We start from the raw sequence: 22765 nt of genomic DNA, 5'->3' as shown, positions 1-22765 counted from the left end.
GGGACTGGAGAAGCAAGGGTCTTTTAGATCTTCACTGTCCTTGTCCAAATTATTGGCTATGGCTAAGCAACAACTGTTGTCTTGTGGAAAACCCTTGTAAGCAAAACAGTCCTAAAAGTCCCTTCAGGCTTAAAGCCAAAAATCAGTTTGTTGTGTACTGAGGTCCCTACAGTTTAGGGGCACTCTTCAGGCTGTTAGGAAGAACAACAATATCAACCAACCAGACTCCCCAGAGCTCCCAGGGACTAAACCACAAACCAAAGAGTACACATGGAGGGACCCATGGCTCCAGCCTCATATGTTGCAGAGGATGACACTGTCTGCCATCAATAGGAGGAGAAGCCCTTGGCCTTGTGAAGGCTCCATTTCTCCAGTGTAGTGGAATGCCAGGATTTTGAGGTGGGAGTAGGTAGTTGGGAGAAGGACCATCCTCATGGAAGCAGAGGGAGAGGAGATAGAAGGGAGGGGAACCCAGAAAGGGGATAACATTTGAAATGTAAATACATAAACTAGCCAATAAGAGAGAGAGAGAGAGAGAGAGAGAGAGAGAGAGAGAGAGAGAGAGAGAGAGGAAAAATGATAATCAAATGAATTTCCATCTGTGTCACCTCAACAATTTCCTGGGGATCTATGCTCAGTCCCATCTTCAAGCTTCTTGGGTACATTTTTCTCTGTTCCTTGACTGGTGGATCCTGCTAAATGTGAGTCCTGTATCCCTTTGCTTCTGCTGTTCTAACAAAAAAACCACTAAACGCCTGAGAAATACTGACACCAAAACCAGGTACATCCCAGACCCATCCACACTCTGCTCTTCGGTCATATGTAGTAACCCGTGGCTTTCCTGAGAAGCAGCTTCATAAAATCAGATTACCGCTTACTCCACTTGTATAAAGATCCTAAAGAGACACTTATTTCTGCCAGTCTATCAGACTGTTAAAAGAATGGGCCCTACAACAACATTATCAACCAACAAAACCCCCCAGAGCTCTCAGGGACTAAAACACCAACCATTGAGCACACATGGAAAGACTCATGACTACAGTTGCATATGCAGCAGAGGATAACATTGTCTGGCATCAATGGGAGGAGAGACCTTTGGTCCAGTGAAGATTTGCTTTCCCAGTGTGGGGGAATGCCAAGGCACTAAGTTGGAGAGGGTGATTGGGAGAAGGGGCACCTTCATGGAAGCAAGTGGAGGGGGAGGAGGAATGGGAGTTGGGGGAAAGGGGATCACATTTGAAATGTAAATACAGAGAATATCCAAGAAAAGAAAAAAGAATGGGTCCTAAGGATTGGCATGTTTCTCCAGAAACATTTTGGGGAAAGGAAAGGGCTGTGGCCAGAGGGGTAACTTGTCTCTCTGAAGATTCAAACCATTCTAGCAGCTTGTTAGACCACCTCATGGGTGAGACTAAAATCCAGATATTGATGAGTTAGTAGTGCATATAAATATCCCTTGACAAAGAATGCTTGAATGTACATATCCTTGGACCTCTATTTAAACTTTTCTTACTTCAGGACCCTAAGGGTGGACTTGAAAAAGCGTTGCTGGATCTTTGTGACCCTTTCTCTCAATGTGACCACATTGAATAAATCTCCTTTATTTTTTTTTCCTGCTATCTACTTTTAATTTCAATCTTTGAATTGGCATTTAGTGGAAAAGTAGCCAGATCTGCTTAGCATAAGTTGTGATCTCCAAGTTATCTGCTAGAAATCTGTCTGTGACACAATTTAAAAACAACAAACAAACAAGTAAACAAACAAATAAACAAACTACTCCTCCTCCTAAGCTAGAGGAAGAGTTTACCTTAAATCTATGAGACACATTTCCTCTTTTAATCTCCTCTGTTACTAAGCCTTTCTCACATCTTAAAAAAATATGAAAAACTTTCTGTTTTGTTTTTTTTTAAATGGGTGTATCTGACTTAATGACTGTGTCATGTGTCTGTGATAATTGTTTTAGTATATTTTGGGTTGTTTTCATATATTGTTTGCATCAAAAAATTTTACACACTGTGGACACTTTTGTTCTCCTCTTAAATTAATTTTTGTTATGTGATAAAGTTATTTTTGGTATGCTCAACTAAAATGCACATGCAGATTCAAATTTCAATGCTATGATTATGTATTAGGAGCTGATAAATACATGCTATTTATACATTTGAGTTCTCTAAACATCTTTAAATTGATTAAAATAATACCTTTTGGAATCTTAAGTACTTCATAAATTTTTAGATAGGTAGACAGACAGACAGACAGACAGATAAAGAGTTCCTTCCAAAACAGATCTTTGTTTATGTAATGGCTACATAAATTTACATAGTTTTTTAATTGTATTTTTTAAACCTTTTATTGAATCCTTGTGAGTTTTACTTCATTTCATGCACCCTAGTCCTGTTCACCTCCCCATCCCCTCATATCTACCATTCACCCTTGCAATCTATCTCCCGAAATAAAACACACACACAAATAAACAAATGACAAACAAAAATCAAGCATAAAACAATCACGGAAGTTGTAGTGTGTCACAGTGTCCCACAGTCTATCCCTCTGTCCACACATCTTCACTTACAAATGTTCATTGCAACGAGTCAACAGTCTGGCCCGAGATCTCTGGCTTCTGTGACACCATCAATATTGTATCTGCACGGGACTCCTCCAGGTCATCATTGCTGCCCCGTGTCATGGAGATCAGCAGGATTGGCCCCTTCATACATATCAACTATTTGCAGATGACACAGATTTTGGCATGGGCCAACTCAGAGCCCTGGATCCAGGCCTGGGTGGCAGCTGAGCTGGTCAGTGAGCAGGCTCTCCCTTATCCGAACCACCAGGGCAAGCTTTCTAGCATTGCTCCAGCTAGGCCACCCAGTGCCACCATCAGTAGGAGACAGGGTCAGCTCTCTTGCTTTAATGCCCTCAGAGCAAGCTCACCTGCACCCATGCCTCCAGAGCCAGCTCCACTGTGGTACCCAATCAAGGTGTGGGACCCACTTGCCCAAGTGCTGCAGCCTGTGAGGGGCCGGGCCTGCTCTCCTGCTCTTACATCCTAAGGGCTGGCCCAGCTGTGCTTTTGCCATTAGGGCCAGCTGTGCTGCATTAACCAGGCGGTGTGCAGGACCTACTTCTACCCTGCTACAAGCAGTGAAGGGCAGGACCAGCTCTCCAGCTCTCATGACTCTGGGGCCAGCTCTCCAGGATACAGCAGGTCACCCCACCCCACCTGCACCCATCTCACCAGACAGCTCTCCAGTGCCCTTACTCTTGGGGCCAATTCACTCACTTGTGACCCCTCCACCAGGGCCAGCTTTGCTGTGCTGCCTAGACAAGGTACAGGGTCAGGTCTCCCGAGTGGAGCAGCCAGCAATAGACAGAACCAGCTCACCCATTCTCATGTTCTCCCGACTGCCTCGGGTGCTGATGGTTGGGAGGAGAACATTCTCCCCTCATCCATACCACCTCACAGCAGAGGAGTGGCAGGACTAGCTCCTCCACGTGCTTTGCCTGGGGGCTAGCTCACCTGCACCTCTACCTTCAAAGTCAGTTCTGATGTGCTGTCCAGGCGAGGTGCTGGCCCACTCTCCCAAGTACTAGAGCTGGTGGTGGGCAAGGTTACCTCTCCCGTGCTCAGGACAGAAGGGGGTAACATCACCTCTGTACCACTGCCACCCCACGGTAGATGACTGGCAGGTTCACTCTCCCATGTTCGGGCCGCCAGTCTGGCTCATCCTTTCCCCTACCACAAGGGTCAGCTCCACTGTGCTGCCTGGGCCAGGCACAGGGCAAGGCTCTCCTGAGTGCTACATTCAGGCTGATCGAGTGAGCGATGGGGTAAGTTAGGCATAGCCCCTGAATATCCGCAGGGTTCCCAACGGCTGCCCAGACCAGGGAGTCCCCAAATTCTCTAGTGGTAATAGAAGCCACAGACCTCAACACTGATTCCTGTCACTGACCCAGACAGGGCCCTCATCTGGGCCTGGTACTTAACTATGGCCTCAGGTTTCAAGGCTGGCCACTCAGAGGGCGACCTTTCTACCCATGAGTTTCTAGTTCCAGTTTTCCTCATGTAATTGAAGTTTCTCCATTTCTCTCTCTCTCTGACTACCACATACTTGCACATTGTGGCGGCTCGTGCTGCAGGCTGGGCACAAAACGGTTGGGCCCCTGGGTGATATCCTCCATCTGTGCTGTATGACTTGGCAGCAAATGGGTGCCTATGGCCCGCCTGTGCGCCGTATGCTGGAGGGCAGTCTGTGAGTGGCACAGGGGTCGGCAGGTCTGTCTTTCTCCCTTACACTACGCTGCCTATCTTTGAATTGATTTGAATTAATTTGATTTGATTTGCATCAAATTTATGAGTCCTATGCATAAGACAGCTCTGGCCACCAAGCCAGGCATCAAACAAGGATGAACAAGGGACGGCCATCTGCTCTCCCTGACTGATATAAGAACAACACCAAGGTGTCTCTTTGCTCATTGCCAGGGTTAAAAACAAATTCTTAACATACAACTTAAATGTGAGGTTTTCATTATTTCTCGACTACATATAAATTAGTAGAGATATGTGTTTACTGAAGATCTCTGTGCTTTATCCTTTTTATAATAAACAGAAAAAATCTAGCACAATTATGATAAAAATATTGGTTTATTAAAATATATCTTATAAGATCTTCTGGTGGTTATCAGAAACCTGGGAGCACAGGACCCAGAGACACAGAGAGGGTTGATAAATGCTAATATGTCAGACTATGTAGAAGCAGGAAGTCCCGATGTGCTATTGCACAACAGGGTGACAGCAGACAAAAACATGTACCTGCATGTCACACTTGTTAGAACAAAGCCTTGTGAATGTTTTATCCATAAACAATAGACAAATTCAAAACTTAATTCAGATGTTATAAAATACACATGTGTACCAACATTTCACACTGTGCCCTTAATACTTACAGTTTGTGTTGTATCAATTCAAAACTAAATTTAATTTAAATAAAAATTTTGAATTCTAAATATAATTACATATATATATATTATGTAAAATATATTGTTTACATTTGGTTATGTTTTATTTTTATATAATGTATGTATTGCCAAATTGGCTTATAAGTAAGTGCTGATGTAAACTACCTTGATTCAGCTTCATTTTGGCTCACACTAAACTAAAATTTAAAAAAAACCATAATAAGACAAACATATATTTGGTCTTTGTGACATATAGATCAAGCAGAGATAGACAGACATACATTTGGTCATTGTGACATATAGATCAAGCAGAGATAGACAAACATACATTTGGTCATTGTAACATATAGAATACATTTGGTCATTGTGACATATAGATCAAACAGAGATGGGTGGTCCTCGGTCCTTGCTCAGGACTTAAGTTTTTGAAACGGCTTTTAAAGGCAAGATATACACAATCATACAATTGACCTTTATCCCAATTCTGGTTCTACGACAATGTCCCTATTGACTGAGGGTATAAATTAACCTTACAAGGTAATTACTATGACCACAGGATTTGTTTCCTTTATTAGACAGTTGACCTCCCTTGAGATACTAAAGTCTTTATTACAAAGATTAAGAAATGTAGCTTATGTCTACAGTTTTAGATAACATATATGTATATGTGTGTATAGATACACATGCATTTTAGAAATTTTAAGGATCTTTTTTAATCAAAAGAATTAAAAATGCATTTTCTAAGACCCTTACTTTATTCAGACCTATGTAAGAAAAAACTCCAAGTATAATGATAATCTTTTTTAAGTAACAAACTGTTCTTATTCTCCTTTTACTAAATGAACTTTTAAGAGTTGTTATTGAATATGTTTTCTTAATGAATAAAGCTGTTGCATAGTCAACCATTGTGTATATATATATATATATATATATATATATATATATATATATATATATACAGATAAGTAAGTATATACAGATATACATGCATATATGTGTGTGTTGTGTGTGTGTGTGTGTGTGTGTGTGTGTGTGTGTGTGTGTGTGTGTGTATTTGGATAGTAATGCCTACTTAGAATATTCTTATTGAATCATACAGTGATTGTAAAACCTGTACTAGTGAACAAACATTTAAATCCATTTGTAAACTTTTGTCTATTAAATAAGCCAATAACATACAGTGTTTGTTATAAAGGACTTTTAAATATGATAACTAGTGTTTAAATTAGTTACAGAGACTTATTCCAAGTATAAAAACCAAATTTTATCAACTTTAAAAAAAGGACATCACATCAAAGACTCCTTTCTGATTTAAAGATGGGGACCGTGCCCGATCCTTCTAACTCACCCCTGGAGGCTGTAAACCTTGCTCCATCATCACCTGAAGCACACTTGAGTGCACTTGGGAAATGCTGTGCTCACCCTCCACTCCTCAGACAGTTGAGGGCCAAGCAATTGCTCACCGTTTCTGTTCCTGAAATATTTTTGTAATTAGATTTTTAAAACCTGTTCATGATGTCTAATATTCTGCCTGCTCCATCTCTAATTGATGAGATACTAGTCCCGGTTTTAGTGATGTCACAAATGCAGATACCGTGTCCTTCCATTTGATCAAACCCCTTCGCCAGGACTGTTTGCTTACCCTAAACCCCTCTATCTCATATGATGTGAACGTTTGAAAGGTTCGAGTTTTTTCACTGTCCTTATATATTGATGTAACTTGGGTTAAAAAACAAAACAAAACAAAACAAAAACATCTAACTATTAAGTGAAACTTTAGCTCCATTTACTCTAGCTAGAGATACCCAAAGAGTTTGGTTAATTTCTGTTCAGATGATATAAAAGACATCAATGTCTAATAATATTCAAGATGTTTTATACCCTAAGTACTGATGTTTCTTGATTTTAATTGGTATCCAAATCGGTCTATAATATAATTAGCCTGGTTTAAAAATTAATTAAATAATTTTTGTATTTATGTAATAAAAGACAATACTACAGTGACTTCTTCAAAAGTCTCATTTTAGCCTTCTAGATATAAGATAGTTCATAGATTATAAGTATAATTATAATGTAGGGGGAAGTATATAGTCAATCTCATTGCAAATATATACATATTGGTTATTTTAGATGTTTGATTTATCTGTAGACTACGCACCATTGTGCCAAACTTTGTTCTTGCTTACTTAAATTTAGGTGTGGTAATCTTTCCCAATAAGCTTTATGTCAGATACAGAGGATATAAAAATAAATCAGACCTAAATCCTACTGACCCAAGGGTTTCTTTCTCAGTGGAAGTTACTAACTATCCTCTCTCCTGAAGGCTGCTGTCCTGCCCACCACTTGGCCTCACCAGCTTCACACCCTAGGAATGAGCGTCCTGGCTACGAGAGGAGAGACCTTATACTATTTAATAAATAAAATGTAGCCCTGTGTGTGCAAAGCGCATTGTCCAACCAGGGGACCCGTGAACAAAGTCTCCTGAAAAGGAGCCGTGTCTGCAGAGACTGACTGAGTAGAATGTCAGGTCTGTGCAGAGACTGGAGCGTTGTAGATACAAAGACTAGTTACCTTAGCTTGGGCTCACTTTAGCCCTCCAGAGCAGCCATTCCTTGCCTACCTCTGGGTTAACACTAAAGCTGTGATTAATAGATTAAGACCTTTTCATAATCTATTAATTGTGATGACTACTAGCTTCCATAAATCCAAAAGCTAAGGATGTTGTCAGACAGCATCTTGAGCCCATAGAGAAGGTCTTCTCAGCTTGCTCCGCACCAGTCTGTCTGATGTACCCACCAGTGTACTTCAAACTTGTCTTGATTATGAGACGAAAATGCCAAATAATTATTTCCCAAGATTACACTGGGTAGTCCCACCTTTGTAAAAATAAAATAAAGAAAAGAAAAAAAAGCAATAAAACAACCAACCAGCAAGAAAACATGAGGCAGGGGATGAGGAATATGTGTAGGCAAATTAGCTACCTTATGACATCGAGAGGATGCTACGTAAAATTAACTAAAGCTATCAGCAGAGCCCAGCAAGCCAGGTAACTGGGAGAACTGGAGATGGACTCGTGTGTTTGAAATGGAAACTTTATATCCAATAGACACTATCTTCTTACCACTTGGCCAGGCTTTCTCTGTCATCTGATCACACCTACTAAGCATTTGCACGTTTTGCTCATAGAATAATACCCTTTGATATAACTTATAGTTCACTCCTTGGTTATTTTGTGTGAGTCAGTGGACATGTGCAGAGGTCAGAGAACAACTTCCCAGTTCCCACCTTGCAGGTGGCTTCCGGGGGATGAAACTCCGGCTGTTAGCGTACACGGCTATCTCATTGGCCCTTGCAGTTACTAAGTGGCTGTTAATGACTGGGGGTTTTCTGTATTTTTCGCCAAGAGACTTCACTTGCTGACTTCTGTTATTAATTCTCATTGGTTTTATGCATTTGAGAAAATGATTTGAAAGTTCATACCAAAGAGGAAAAAACAGTCAAGAGAGTTTCTAAGCAGAAAAAAAGTAGAATACTTACTCACTGTATCAGCAAGATGTGGTGTCATCATTGAAATAGACAAACAGTCGAAAGAGTACAACTAAAAAATTCAGAAGTATATCTGTTAGATGTGGAGGCATGATGTGGGAAAAACAAAAACAAAAGCAAAACAAGGAAGCCTGAGAGGTCAGTAGCAGAAAGGATATGCCATTTAACCAATAAATAAATAAATACATACATACATACATACATATATACATACATTCATAAATTGTGTGGAGGAAAGTAGTCTAAGCTTTATATGATACTCACATGTATTTTCCAGATGGGTTGAAGACCCAAATGTGAAAAGCAACATTCTAGAAAGTATATGAGACTTTTATTACACCATGGCAGGAAAGAATCTTTTAAAATCAGATCTAAAGCACTCAAGGGACTTACTGGCTGGTGCATGTTAAAGTTTAAACCTTCTGTACACCATAATGAGTGAAAGGTAAGGCTGCTGGCTGAGTGAAATGCATATTAAAACAAAATACCATTTTCTTTTTACCATTCAGATAGACAAAAAAATTATATGTGGGCTATTGATGAGGGAGCTTAACCCCAGGAACTCACTACTGCTGGGAGTGAAAATTGGTGTAGTCTCCTTGGAGACCAGTTGGCAGCACTTCCACCAGAACTTGGCAGGCGTGTTCTAGACATAGAATCTGGCAGACTGCTGTGTGTCCACAGGAAGTGTAATGAATTTAAATGTCCAGCAACAGGAATGATGCAGATATGTTTATACTGGGTAAATCTTGAAAGCGTGGTATTGAATGAAAAGTTTCTTTAGGGTTTATGTGACGCCCTTTATGCAAAGTTTAAGATTACTCATCTAGAAAAACCCAGAGATCGGACGAGCATGTCAGCATCTGAAGCCAATGAGATCAGAGAATTGAGGAGCAGAAGGGAAGTTGAACAAAGAGAATGTCACCTCCCTCTGTCTGGGAGAGCAAAGTGTTAAGAACTGCTTCTGGGCTGGCCATGCTTGCCCGGTGAAGTGCTTGCCTCATACCTGCTGACCCAAGTAAAGTCCCAGAACTCATGGAACAGTACAACAGAGGACAAACCACACAGGGTTGTCCTCTGACCTTCACGTGTAGGCTTTGGCACATGTACATACATACCCACACCTACACGTCACATATACACAATAAAAAAAAATTGAAAAATAATTTTAAAAGAAAACTTTTTCTGGGTATTGGCCATATAGGTGTAATTTTTTTCTATTTTATCTATATGCTTGAAATGCTTTATTGGTTTAAAGATTTGATATTGTTGTTGTTGTTGTTGTTGTTGTTGTTGTGTGTGCATGTGCACTCAAGAACATATGTGCATGTGTGTGAGAGATTATACATGTGCCCACGGAGGCCAGGGAAGGGTGTCTAGCCCATTGGAACTGGAGTTACATCAGTTTCTGAGCACCTGATTAGGGAGAGGAGATCTGAACTCTGACCCTCACGATAGAGCAGTAAGTACTCTTAGCCATGGAACCATCTTTCCAGCCCCGTTTTAAAAAAAAAAAAAAAAAAAAAGTAATTATTCTGAGGGAGAGAAAACCAATCTTCATTTTAAAGTGGGCAGTAGTTCAAAAAAAAAAAAACCATTTAAACTAATTGGTTTGTCAGGCCTGCCTGGAAGCTTAGTATGTGTTGAAATAACATGTCTTTAGTTTGGGGCGAAGCAGAGGATGATGGGGCAGACTGCAGAAGCTAACAATGTGACTTCCTGCACTTTCTCTTACTCTCTCCTTGTTTTCCTTGAGTGCTGCTGTTGTGTACATTGTAGACTTGCCGCAGGACTATGATCAGTTACATGCATCAAGTACTCCTGTGATGAAGACTACCCCATAAGAAAACGCTTTTGTTATTACACATGATGCTAGCCTGCCATTAAAGGGATACCAATTACTAGAGGCAAGGATGGGGATTGACTAGGCTTTGTTTAAAATTATTCTTTAAGTAGATGCTGGCTCCCCTGACGGATGCTCTTCTGTGGTATAAAGGTCTCTGATCATCAGAATTAATCTGTCAAGATGGAGGTGATTTGGTCTCTAGAGACTTCACAAATAATCTGCTTCAGATAGCTCTGGTAAAGGAGAGAGAGAGAGAGAGAGAGAGAGAGAGAGAGAGAGAGAGGGGGAGGGAGGGAGGGAGGGAGGGAGGGAGGGAGGGAGGGAGGGAGAGAGAGAGAGAGAGAGAGAGAGAGAGAGAGAGAGAGAGAGAGAGAGATTGTGTGTAATTTTCCTAACCTGCTCACAAGCTTGCCGGACGAGCTACAGCTGAGATTTCAGGGGCCCCTGGAGCCGGAGCTATAGGTCAAAGGAGGTGAAAGCTGATGATATGGCACCCCTTGCTCTGTGAATGCAGCTCCTAATTTAGTCTTTTCTTATGTTTCCATTCACGACACCCTGTGTCACATGGATCTGCCTTTCCTCTCTTGCATAGTCTTAAAAACCCCCACTCTCTTGGTAGGTGATTAGGGGTGGTTAGGTGGTAAGCTACAAACGGGACAGGGAATCTCAAGATGGCTCCAGCATGACTCCTGTAGAGAAAGACAATCTTCTGTAGCAAGACAAACATCTGTGCTTTGAAGAAAGAGCCAGTTTATCCTTCAGGGTGGTTAACTGTCTGCTACAGGAAGTCCATGTTCTCATTCTTGTTACAAAACAACAGGGGACATATGGTAAATGTGAGAGCTCAGGGTCAGATATGTGATGTTTGAGGTGCTCTGTTACTGAAGCCAGTTCGACTTTATCTCCACTTCATGCCAATGTCCACAAGCACCTGGGACTCAGGGCTGAGTTCATCTCCCTACCTGGCTTTTCTAGTTTCAGCTGGTGATGTTTTAATGTCCCCCTACCCCACCCAGTCTCTCAGGCTACAAGAAACAGCGTCATCTTTAACTTTTCTCTCCCCCAAAGCAACTTATGTAGTTGCTTATACTTCCGTCACCCAAAGGACAGGATCAAACCCAAACTCTAGGTAACTGTCTACCTAATTGCCACCGTTTGCTGTTGCCTTTTGGAAATAACTCAAAGCAAATGACAGCACTGAAATACAACCTGTATTTCATATGTAATTTTTGACATTTTTATGGGCACTTTCCATTGTTCAGATATGCTAGTATCTTAGTTTCTATGTAGTTCAGTCTTACCTCAAGCTCACAGCCACCCCACTGCCTCATCTTCCCTGCGCTAAAATTACCCATGTGTACCATCATGCCTGGTTTTCTGGCTAATTTCCTATCAGATCATGCAAGATCGTCATTTTTTTACCTTTAAAAAAAAATATGTCTGTGGAGAGATCTTGCCAAGAGAAGGGCAGTCATCTCTTTCTGCTCATATGTGCTTGCATGTGCAGAACACAGTCCCCGGTCTGGTTTTGCATCTTGCACGCCAATGCTTTTTCCACTCACTGTGAAAGGAAATTAAAGTTCAAGTTGTGTGTGAGCCTGTCCTGCTCAGAATCCCTTGAAGTTCTCTGTTCCTTGGACCGAGACATAAGTGATTGACAGCCAAAACCATGAGATCTCGGCTCCTCTTCCAGAGCTTTACCTTCTCTGTGGCCTTGGCCTTGCCACTTTCTTTGTACACGTGATTCCTGGCCTTGACAGATGGTCTCATAAACAACATCCATTGCTTCCCATCTGGGTACCATGCCCACTTCTAACTTCTACTTAACATTTTGCAGATAATTCTCTTTCCTGCTGTCATCTTGAACTGTCAAGAGAAATGAAACGGTGCTGTTTGCTCGCTGTTGCAAAGAATAATTCTCCGTTTCAAAAGTTTTAATATGTCTCTCTGTCCTCAATATACAGGTTTTCTGAGCACCTTTTAGGAGCATGGCAAAGAATCTAAGAGTCCTGTGAGGAGGAGGCAGGAGAATTGTGCTCTAGCCCTTGCATCCCTACATCCCGGCGATTCTCGGGAGCACCTTCCTGGGCTCAGTGTCTGGTGCCTTGTATAATCATTGTTTACTTGTCTCTGCCAAAGTTTATTACCTTATTCCCGCTAGGCTCCTCTGCCTCTTTCCTGCCCACTCAACAAGCTTGGTAAGATGTTCCTGCTGCTCGTCACTGTGAGCATGACATTTCGCCATCTGGGAGAGCTTCAAAGCAGGAAGCATAACTTGTGTGCTGGCTGAACACTGATTTTAAATCAGCCACTCACTGTCAGCCACTCACTGTGGCCCTAGACTGTTTCCATGCACTGAGGTGTACACTTAGAGCATCTTTGGTGTTCTCTCTAGACTACTTGATTCCTACTGTCAGACTATCGTCAGAAATCCTGAGGTGTCATAAATTACCCCTTACCCTTCATGGTTGGATAATAAGAACTTTTGTTCAGGAATAATTAAGAGAAACATCCCCAACCAAATGTGCTTTCCAAAGGCTTGTGTATAGAAATAAAAACTAATGTATCAACACCTATTCTGGATATTTTGGTGTTTCCCACTAGCCACAGTGAAGGTGACCTTCCAAATCAGCTTACTCTTGACCTTGGTTCCTGTGATGGTTTCTATATGCTTGGCCCAGGGAGTGACACTATTTGGAGGTGTGGACTTGTTGGAGTAGGTGTGTCACTGTGGGGATGGGCTTTAATAACCTAGTCCTAACTACCTGGAAGCCAGTATTCTGCTATTGGCCTTCAGATGAAGATGTAGAACTCTCAGCTCCTCCTGCACCATGCCTGTCCAGACAATGCCATGCTCCTGCCTTGATGATAATGAACTAAACCTCTAAACCTGTAAGCCAGCCCCAATTTAATGTTGTTCTTTATAAGAGTCGCCTTGGTCATGGTGTCTGTTCACAGCAGTAAAACCCTAAGACAGTTCTCAAGCTTAACTCATGTACTTCCTTCAAGCCTACAGTCCCTTCCTGGTTATCAACCTGGTTCCTCTTTAGACTGCTAATACAGAAAGGCATGGATAGAAAAAATTCCAGGATTTTCTTGTGCAAAAATATCTCTGAATATGACCATACTCTTGGAGTACACACTCTCTTAAGTCATTGCTAACCTTGTGCCTTTCCTCCCCCATAGGTCTCTGTAAAAATATTCTGGCAATCAGGTTGTGTTGATTTCACTTTAATAATCTTTCTCACTGTTTCCAATAATGCATACCACAGGATGTGTTTTACATATATATGCATATATACATGTATATGTGTGTGTGTATGTGTGTGTGTTCTGTTTTGTTTTTTCCTTAAAGGTTTCCTGGTGGTTTTAATGGTCCATACACTCAGCTTCCTCTGCTTAAGACTCGCAATCTTTAGGACTTTGCAGATGTTCATATACTAATACTCTTGAGTTCTGAGAATAGAAATTTATAAATCCTGTTTATCTGCAGGTAAGTAATTTTTATTTGAGAGAGGTAGTCAGAAGCATTAGGAAAACCATCTAGGAGCTTGGTTTTATGGGGGGAAAATGCAGGCTCTCATTCTACCCAACCAAATACTGCCACCACTACAGTTCTCCATAAATGTAGAGGCTTAATTAAGTTGCTATTATTTTCTCTTCATGCTTCTAGATCTCAGAAATCTGAAGTGGGTTCACGGGAATTTGGGGTGGTATAGGGAAGAAGGCTTCATCTTACATTTTTAGCTTTCACAGGCCACCCTGAGTCCTTGGCTCATGCCTCATCCTGCATCTGCAAAGCTAGCAGGCATGTCACCCCTGCCTTTCATTCCCAGACTCCTTTTCTCTTGCTCCTTTCTACCCCCATCTTTCCCTTACAACAGCATGTCATTTCATGGGCCTGTGGATAGAACAATATAATCCCTCTCCTTCAAGACCCTCAACTTAACCACCTCTGTTTTGTCATGGAAGATAGCATTGGTTCCAGGCACTGGTACAAGGACATCATAGTGGGTTCCAGTGTCTTTTTCTGCCAATCACCTTCTTCTTTTCTTGGACTTGATAGAGCACCTTAATGTATTTATGAAGCCTCACAAAAAAAAAATAATCCATATCATTTTGTGTAATAGCCAGTGTTCTTCATATTTATTTAATTAAGGGACTCTTTTTTTTCTTCACAAGGCAAACATTTTTGTCTAAAACAAACAAAAAAAAACAGATTTGTTTCATTTTAAATTGTCTGCCCATCTGTTTGTCTGCGCGTGTATATATGCACTTGATTACAGGTGCCCACAAGGGCCAGATGAGACCATCTTCTGGAGACAAAATTATAGGCAGTTATGAGCTGCCTGGTATGGGTCCTGGAAACTGAACTCAGGCCCTCAGCAAGAGCAGTCATATTGTGCTGTTAACTGCTGGGCCATGTCTAAGCCTGATTTCTTGTCTTATTTTGAAGCTTCTCAACAGCTGATCTCAAACTTTGATCCTCCTCCTCTTCCTCAGCACAAACATGCATCACCCACCCAGCTCAAAGAGAGTTTTGAAGGAACCAACTTCCAGATACAAATTGTCTTTCTAATTTTTATACATTCTCTCTGTGCAGACTTTGTACAAATTCTTTCGCCTGAGAAGATATGTGAAGCCAAGGCATGATAATCTCCCCTCCTTCCATTGTTCAATCATGGTGTTTCCTCATAGGAAGAACATTAAAAGAATCTGTAACTCTGGGAGGGAGAGCCTTCTGAGACAAATGCCAGTCTGAAATTCACATTGATGGCATGACTTTTAAACAAAGTACCTTAAGCCACTATTCCACATGCCATTTAGAAATGTGATTCTAATTAAAAAAAAAACTTTTATATTTTAAAGATGAATAAATATCCAGCCCAGGCTAGTATTAGTACAAGCACTATGACTGCTAAAAGAAAATTATCGATCTTTAGGGGTTTATTGTCATAAGAATCGTCCTTAAACTTCAATTTGCCCACACACTTTAGTTGTAGATAATTATGATGGGTTAATCAAGCATCTTTAAGCATTAAGAACATACATAAAATTAAAATTCTGCAGGTGAGCCAAGTATAATAACCCATCCCTATAACCCCACTCCCAAAGAGGTAGACATATGATTATTAAAAGATCAAAGCCAGCCTGGGTTACATAGGCCATTTGTAGACTTTGTAGAGTATTTCAACAAATTCAGGATAGGCTTATGTAGACATAGTGTTGTAGGATTTCAAAAACAAAAAACACATGCTCTTCTTTATTCACAGTGTGGATAAGAACAAAGTAATTTGGCTGTGGTTTTCCTAAGTTTCATTCAGTGTGCTAGTTATACAAGGCATGTTTAGTCTATCATTTGTTGATATTTCTATTTTCCACACAGTGCCATTTTGTGCCCTCAAGAACTGTAGTAACCTGGGCATAGTGATACACATCTATAACCCCAACTCTTAGTGATACACAACTATAACCCCAACTCTTAGTGATACACAACTATAACCCCAACTCTTAGTGATACACATCTGTAACCCAACTCTTAGTGATACACATCTGTAACCCAACTCTTAGTGATACACAATCTGTAACCAAACCCTTGGGAGGCAGAGACAGGAGGATCTTAAGTTCAAGTCTAGCTTATACTACATAAGAAGTTCCAGACAAGCCTGGGCTACATAGTGAGGCCCTGCATCTTTGTGACTCTCTCTCTCTCTCTCTCTCTCTCTCTCTCTCTCTCTCTCTCTCTGTGTGTGTGTGTGTGTGTGTGTGTGTGTGTGTGTGTGTGTGTTGCTAAGTCACCACCCTGTGAGATTCCCATCTCAAAAATAAAAATAAGCAATTAAATAAGTAAATGATAAACAAGTTAGCATTTCTTAGTAACATTTCTTAACAGAGTTCTCTCCAATTTCTGATATCTATTGGGTAAGTTGTGCATACAGGTAATGATAACCACAACACAACAGCTGCCTGGCATCTTTAGATACCACATTTCCAGTATCGTAAAAGAGAAAATAATATATCTTAAACTCAATAAAACAGATGCTGAGTGTCGGTTTTAAAAGCAGTTTCATGATCAACTGTCCCTATGTCTCTGGAAATGAGATTAACAACATTCTGGTCCCTATGCAATAATTGTCTTGTATACGTTGCAAAACTGGATAGTTTCCATGGCACCAGCAGCTGTGGGGAAATCTTTGGTAAGTAGTCAAGTTGGAGAGACCTTATGCATGGAGTAGGTCTAAAATGGAGAAATCTGGTCTGGGTGAAAGGAAGACACTGCCACAGAGAGCTGAGCATGTGTACCATTTAAAGGTTTCAGGATGAACAGCAGAGGTGAAGAGGCCAAAGCAGCCGGTGGTTTGGTGTTGTTGGTATCTGTTTCCCCAGTTTTTCCTTATACTGTCAAGAACAGTGGTGAGGGCTGTTGAGAGTGATTCAGTTATTATAAAGGTGTTTACCAAACTGGAAGAAATAGCTGAATTTAGTCCTTGGGACCCACATGGTAGAAGGAGATAGCTGAATCCCACAAACACACATGTGACCACAACATACATGTCCACACATATGCACAGCATAATGAATGAATGAATGAATGAATGAATGAATGAATGAATAAATAAATAAATAAATAAATAAATAAATAAATGTAATTTAGAGTTAAGAAAAACATTGGTGGCCAGGGTATGGTGAACACTTGGGAAAGAGTTGAGGAACAGTTTAGTTAGGGTAGTTGTGGATATAAGACATAAGTTTTTGCTCTAAGGATATAAGTTCAACCTAATGTGTTTTACTTACAAAAGAAGAAGAGTAACAGTTCTCATGTTCCTGTATGTATCTCTTTACCTTAGGTCCTCATGTGTTTAGTTCCAAGAGTCTCGCCCTTCAAGCCCAGAAGAAGATCCTGAGCAAGATAGCCAGCAAGACTGTGGCCAACATGCTGATCGATGACACCAGCAGTGAGATCTTCGACGAGCTGTACAAAGTCACCGAAGAACACACCCACAACAAGAAGGAGGCCCACAAGATCATGAAGGATGCCATCAAGGTGGCAATCAAAATTGGTATTCTCTACCGGAACAAACAGTTCAGTCAAGAGGAGGTTGTAATTGTGGAGAAACTCTGGAAGAAACTGAACCAGACCGCCATGACCATGGTCAGCTTCTACGAGGTAGATTATACCTTTGACACCAATGTGCTCTCTAAGCTTCTGCATGAGTGCAAGGACCTAGTACATGAACTGGTAGAGCGACACTTGACACCCAGAACCCATGGACGCATCAACCACGTCTTCAACCACTTCGCTGATGTAGAATTTCTTTCTACTCTTTATGGTCCACATGGAAACTGCAGGCCCAGTCTCAAGAGAATTTGTGAAGGGATAAATAAATTGTTAGATGACAAGATCCTCTGAACAGCTTCTCCTCTCGGGGACTCTGCTGCTTGGAAATTAAAATATTCAGCCTCGTCCAGTGAGAATCGAGCAGCAACCCTTGTTCAAGATGTCCTTGTGTCTTCTTTATCACTCCGATGCTGATTCTGCCCCAGACTTGGGTGTGTTTACCCGCTAAGCACACGCATGAGCTCTCAAGTCTAAATGAACTGTGTTTGCAAAGAGTAGCCTACTGCTCTAAGCAGGGAGGCTGCTTTGCTTACCGTTCTGAGCTCAGTTCATCTCAAAGTGGAAAGCGTCCTGGATCAGAACACAGAAGACATGGATGTGGATACCAGGCTCTGCCGCTGTTAAGGAAATCTGTGTTTTGGAATTTGATGCTTCCTGGCTACCTCACAGGGCTGTGGTGAGGACTGAACAGGAAAACTGAATTTACAGTTTTGCAAAACAGAGACCAGTGGCTGTATATAATGAATGGACGCGGCATCAATGTTCGTAATTAGTGGGTTTGCTTGTTGTCAATTGTAGCATATTTAGTAATCACAGTACCGGAGAGGCTGGGCTATAAGGATTGTGATTGGGGTGGGGGTAGGGTAGACTGCAGGGCAAAACTGGCCTATACAGGAAGCTCTCAGGAACGAGATAGAAGAAAAGGAAGAAAGTGTCCCTTGTCTCCTTTAAGAGAAATGAGAGTCAAGGTGATACTGTTCCCTTTATTCTGCACGGGGATTGAAGACACACACCCAAGGCTGCAGCGATGGCTCTCAGTTTAGGAAGAGCAATGCTTTCGTTATTCTCTGGTTCTCTCTGGTTTCTCAGACTCTCCAGTTTCCTCTCCACCTACATCCGCTCAGCATCCGCCCTACATCATGGCCTGCGTTGACTCACTCCCTCACATGTCTCCTCCTTTTGTTTCCTCTTACGTAGACATGTTCTGTTGGGATGAATGGTTTTTAATTTCTTTAATGAGATGATAAATTCTGTTTTGTAGGGGTGGTGGGGGGGATTCTGCCCTTAAATCTTATTTATAATTGACCCATAATCATTTTAAGTATTTGTTGTGGTATAAAGCTTCAGTGGATGTATATATTGTATTATCAAATCAGCATAATTAGCAAATCTATCACAAATATTTTTTTTTTCTGGCAGGAATATTCAGAATCCCCTCTAGCTATTTGGTAATATGTAGCACATTATTGTTAACTATAACTCCCCCATTATGAAACAGAACAGTATGATTTTCCTATGTAACTGTGACTCTCAACCCCTTCCCATCTCTTTCTCTCTCCACTTCTCACTCAATAATAACTGATGCTCTACCTTTTTTTTCTTCAATATCAACTTTTGGGTTATATCCTGCTCATAGATTACACAGTGTGTGTTCAATGTCTGTCTCAGTTCACTAAACACAAAGTTTTGTGATTTTATCCACATTGCTGCAAATGTCAGAATTTTTTTTTTACAATAAAGACCATTTCATTCAAATGTCACTGTTTCTTCTGTTGCTCATCTGTGGATGGGTGCTTTGAGTCCGTGTCTTAGCTATTGCAAATATTGCTGTAATAAACACAGGAGTCCCTTTGCCTGTTTTCAACATGATTACTTCATTTCCTTGGCATATAGAGCCAGTATGTCATTGCTGGGTTAGGTGGTAGTTTTGTCCTTTACTTCATAGGAAACAGCTACAATGGCTGTTTTGCTGTGTATCGCAGCAACATTATCTAAAAATTTCCATTTCCTCCACATTCCTCTCAATATGTCTCATCCTTTGTCTTTTTCATATTATCATTCTACCCTCAGAGAAGTAAAACCTCACTGTGATTGCAATGTATATTTTCCTAAGAATTAATGAATTTAATGATTTTTACAAATAGTTTGGCTATTGGTATGCCTCTTTTGGAGAAATTTCTCTTCGTCTTTTTTCCCTTTAAAACTTGGGTTGTGTTTTAATATACTCCTAGGATCTTTGGTTGTGCTAATAGTAATACATTATTAGAGTTAGTGACTGGGGCTATGTGCTCTGTAGATGGCAGAGCCAGCGAAGTAGAGCTGCCCAGGCCAAGATCTGAGTCAATTCCAGATGTGGGACCTTGAGCTCCAGGATTTAATTTCCACTGTTAAACTTTGGTTCTGCTTTGATTTATTGTGACTGTCCCCGGTTATTCCCTCTTAGAATAAGAAATATGTAACTTGTCTGTGATTTTAAAGGAGCCCAAACTTTGGAATTTTAGAGTGACTTCAGATACTTTAAAGGGACTGAGCCTTTAAACACTGTGACTTCAAAAAATACAGCATGTCTTATATTGTGACACTGATATTAACATGCAGTCTTAGGATAAACAAAAAGGGAAAGGTTATGCATTAATAATGTTTTATCAGTGCCTAGATTGACAAGGGGTGGACTTGGTTGAATATTTGTCAACCTGACATAAGCTAGAGTTTTCTGGGAAGAGGGACATTCATTGAGAAAACACACACATCCGATTGTAGGCTAATGTCCAGGGCATTTTCTTGATCAGTGATTGACATGAAAGGGCTTAGCTTGCTGGAAATGGTGCCACCCCTGGGTGGGTGATCCAGTACTGAGTAAGGAATCAGGCTGAGCAAACCATGGGAACCAAGCCTACGTAAGCAGCATGCATCCTGGTCTCTACTTAAGTTCCTGCCTTCGGGCTTCTACTATGAGTTTGTGCACTTAATTCCCCGATAAAGGACTTTACTCTGTGAGAAGACATAAAGCCTTTCTTTCTCAAGTTGCTTTTATCATCCCAGTGGAAGGCAAGCCAAGAGATAAGATAGTCTTCTAAGTATATCCTGAGTACAACTTGAAGTCTGGGATGGCAGTTCCTACAGCCAGCCTTTCGCTGTTTAGGATTTTGATTGTTAGGTGTCTTGTATTTTCATATAACATTCAAAGTTTTTTTTTCCCGTAAAGAATTGCACTTGAACTTTGATAGGAATTGCATTAAATCAGTAAACTCCTTTTTGTAGGGTGGCTGCTTTTACAGTATGAATCCTGCCAATCCATGAGTGTGAGAGCTCCCGGTATACTCTTACTTGTCTTAAAGATTTTATTGTTATGAGTCTTGGATTTATTTCACGATTTTTAAAGGCTGTTGTAAACTTAATTGTTTCCCTGATTTTCTTTTTCTTGGTATACTTGTCATTTGTGTACAGAAAGGCTATGTTTTTTTTTCCAGTGTTATATTTGAATTTTTCAGTGTTATATTTGAATCCTGCTACTTTTCTGAATGTGTTAATCGGGTGTGGGATTTCTTGTGGACTCATCGGGTCTTTTCTGTAGAGAATCATATGATCGACAAACAAGGATACTTTGGCTCCTTTGTAGCGTTTGTATTGCCTCCACGTGTCTGACTGAACTAACACTTCCAGCCAGAACTGTAGTAACAAGGTTGGTGAGAAGGGCATACTTGATTTGGTCCTAATTTTAAAGAAAATGCCTTCAGTTTCTCTTTGTCCACCCTCCCCGCCCCCTTTGTAAGAAGAACCTATTAGGTTTGACTTAATTTTTCAGCTTAGCTGTAACTTGTGCAGAAAGCTGGGCACAGCAAGTTCACCTATTGCAAGTTAAGTTAAATGACCCTCAAAACACCACAAACTTGCAAGTATCACCAGGTAGCAACTATTTTTCAAAAAAAAATAAAAAACATAAGAAGAGTTCCCAAGGACATGAAGTGCTGACCACTTAGGAAAGGACTTTTCTTTTACCTACTGCCAAAGCCTGTGGTTTCCCAGAAGAGACTCTGTGCGACTAAGGGTAAATCTGTGAGCAGAGAGACTGATGCCAACTGCCCAGTGTTGGAGATACTTAAAGGCTATGATAAAGCTGGTCCACAAATATTAGAACAAGTACCAACTAGACTCAGCTGCCGCTGCTGCTGAAGTAAAGAGGTGTTGCTATGGCGATACTGGAGCAAACAAAACAAGCAGAATATTTCCTCCCCCACTCAAGCCCTGCAATCTCCCTAACTGCAGAGTCCAACAGGAAACCTGACAATGCAGAAATGTGGTCTGGAATTCTAGTTCCAGTATCACACTACAAATACTGAGGCCTTGGAACTCAAAACTAAGGAATCGAAGACATAGATGACGAGGTATATGATGTCACTTTAAGTGACTAATAAATGGAAGACAATTGTGGATAGTTAACTAATATAAATAAAGTTAAAAGTAGAGTTCCATGTATTGTGTTCTGATTCTATGCACGGATCAAGAAATTTCCCCCCTTTTGATCTTGGTCTTTAGCTTATATATTAATAGATTATGTTATACATTTTTAATCTATGATAATTAATACTTTTGTAAAAATTATCAATATAATTTTGCTTCTTAGAAGCAAATGAATAAAAAATGAAAGTAAATAAGAATTTGATTGAATTAAACTGGATAGATCATGAATGTTAAAGGAGCTGCCATGTTTTAAGTCTCCAATACAGTCACAAAATTACCTCAAGACTCAGTAGGGGAAAAAGCTTATGAGATTCAAAATTTTCAAATTTATGAACATAATTTAATTTTTTTCCTTTTAAATATCCAGGAAAGAAAAATTACAGGAAGACAGAAAAACAAAATGAAAAAAAGGAGGAGTCCAAGTACATTTCCCATCACACATATCACTGATCAGATGGAAAAGATCAGTAAATGAAGCATTTAGTTCACTGCCACAGACATCAATGACACACACACACACATACACACACATCTATATGCATGCACATGCACACATAAGCACCACAGACACACACACATATAACACAGATATATAATCACTAACACACACATTTATGCACATGTAACACAGATGTACACACATATAATACAGCAATCCACTAACACACACACATAATACAAACACATATAAAATACAGATATCCACTAACACACACACACACACATAGATACTTGCAAAATATGTACAAAGAAACACACACAGAGATACATAAACATATACACATAGAAACACAGAGACACACGCACACTTGAACATATACTTTATAGAGAGA

At 40.5% G+C, this 22765-nt stretch overlaps 1 protein-coding gene across 1 annotated transcript in view; it reads left to right on the top strand.

The window, feature by feature from the left end:
- Nucleotides 1-17762, top strand: part of TNFAIP8L3 (TNF alpha induced protein 8 like 3) — a gene marked incomplete at its 3' end in the record, with an annotated part of 35826 nt that extends 18064 nt beyond the window's left edge. The window contains exon 2 of the mRNA XM_080929886.1: nt 17200-17762. Coding sequence (XP_080786012.1) covers nt 17200-17762 — 563 coding nt within the window. The remainder of the gene's footprint in view (nt 1-17199) is intronic.
- Between the last annotated feature and the right edge of the window lie 5003 nt (nt 17763-22765).

Source organism: Micromys minutus, assembly GCF_963924665.1.
Source record: "Micromys minutus genome assembly, chromosome: 16".
NCBI lineage: Eukaryota > Metazoa > Chordata > Mammalia > Rodentia > Muridae > Micromys > Micromys minutus.
Note: the sequence above shows the minus strand (reverse complement) of the source record. Positions and strands in the feature narration are given on the sequence as shown.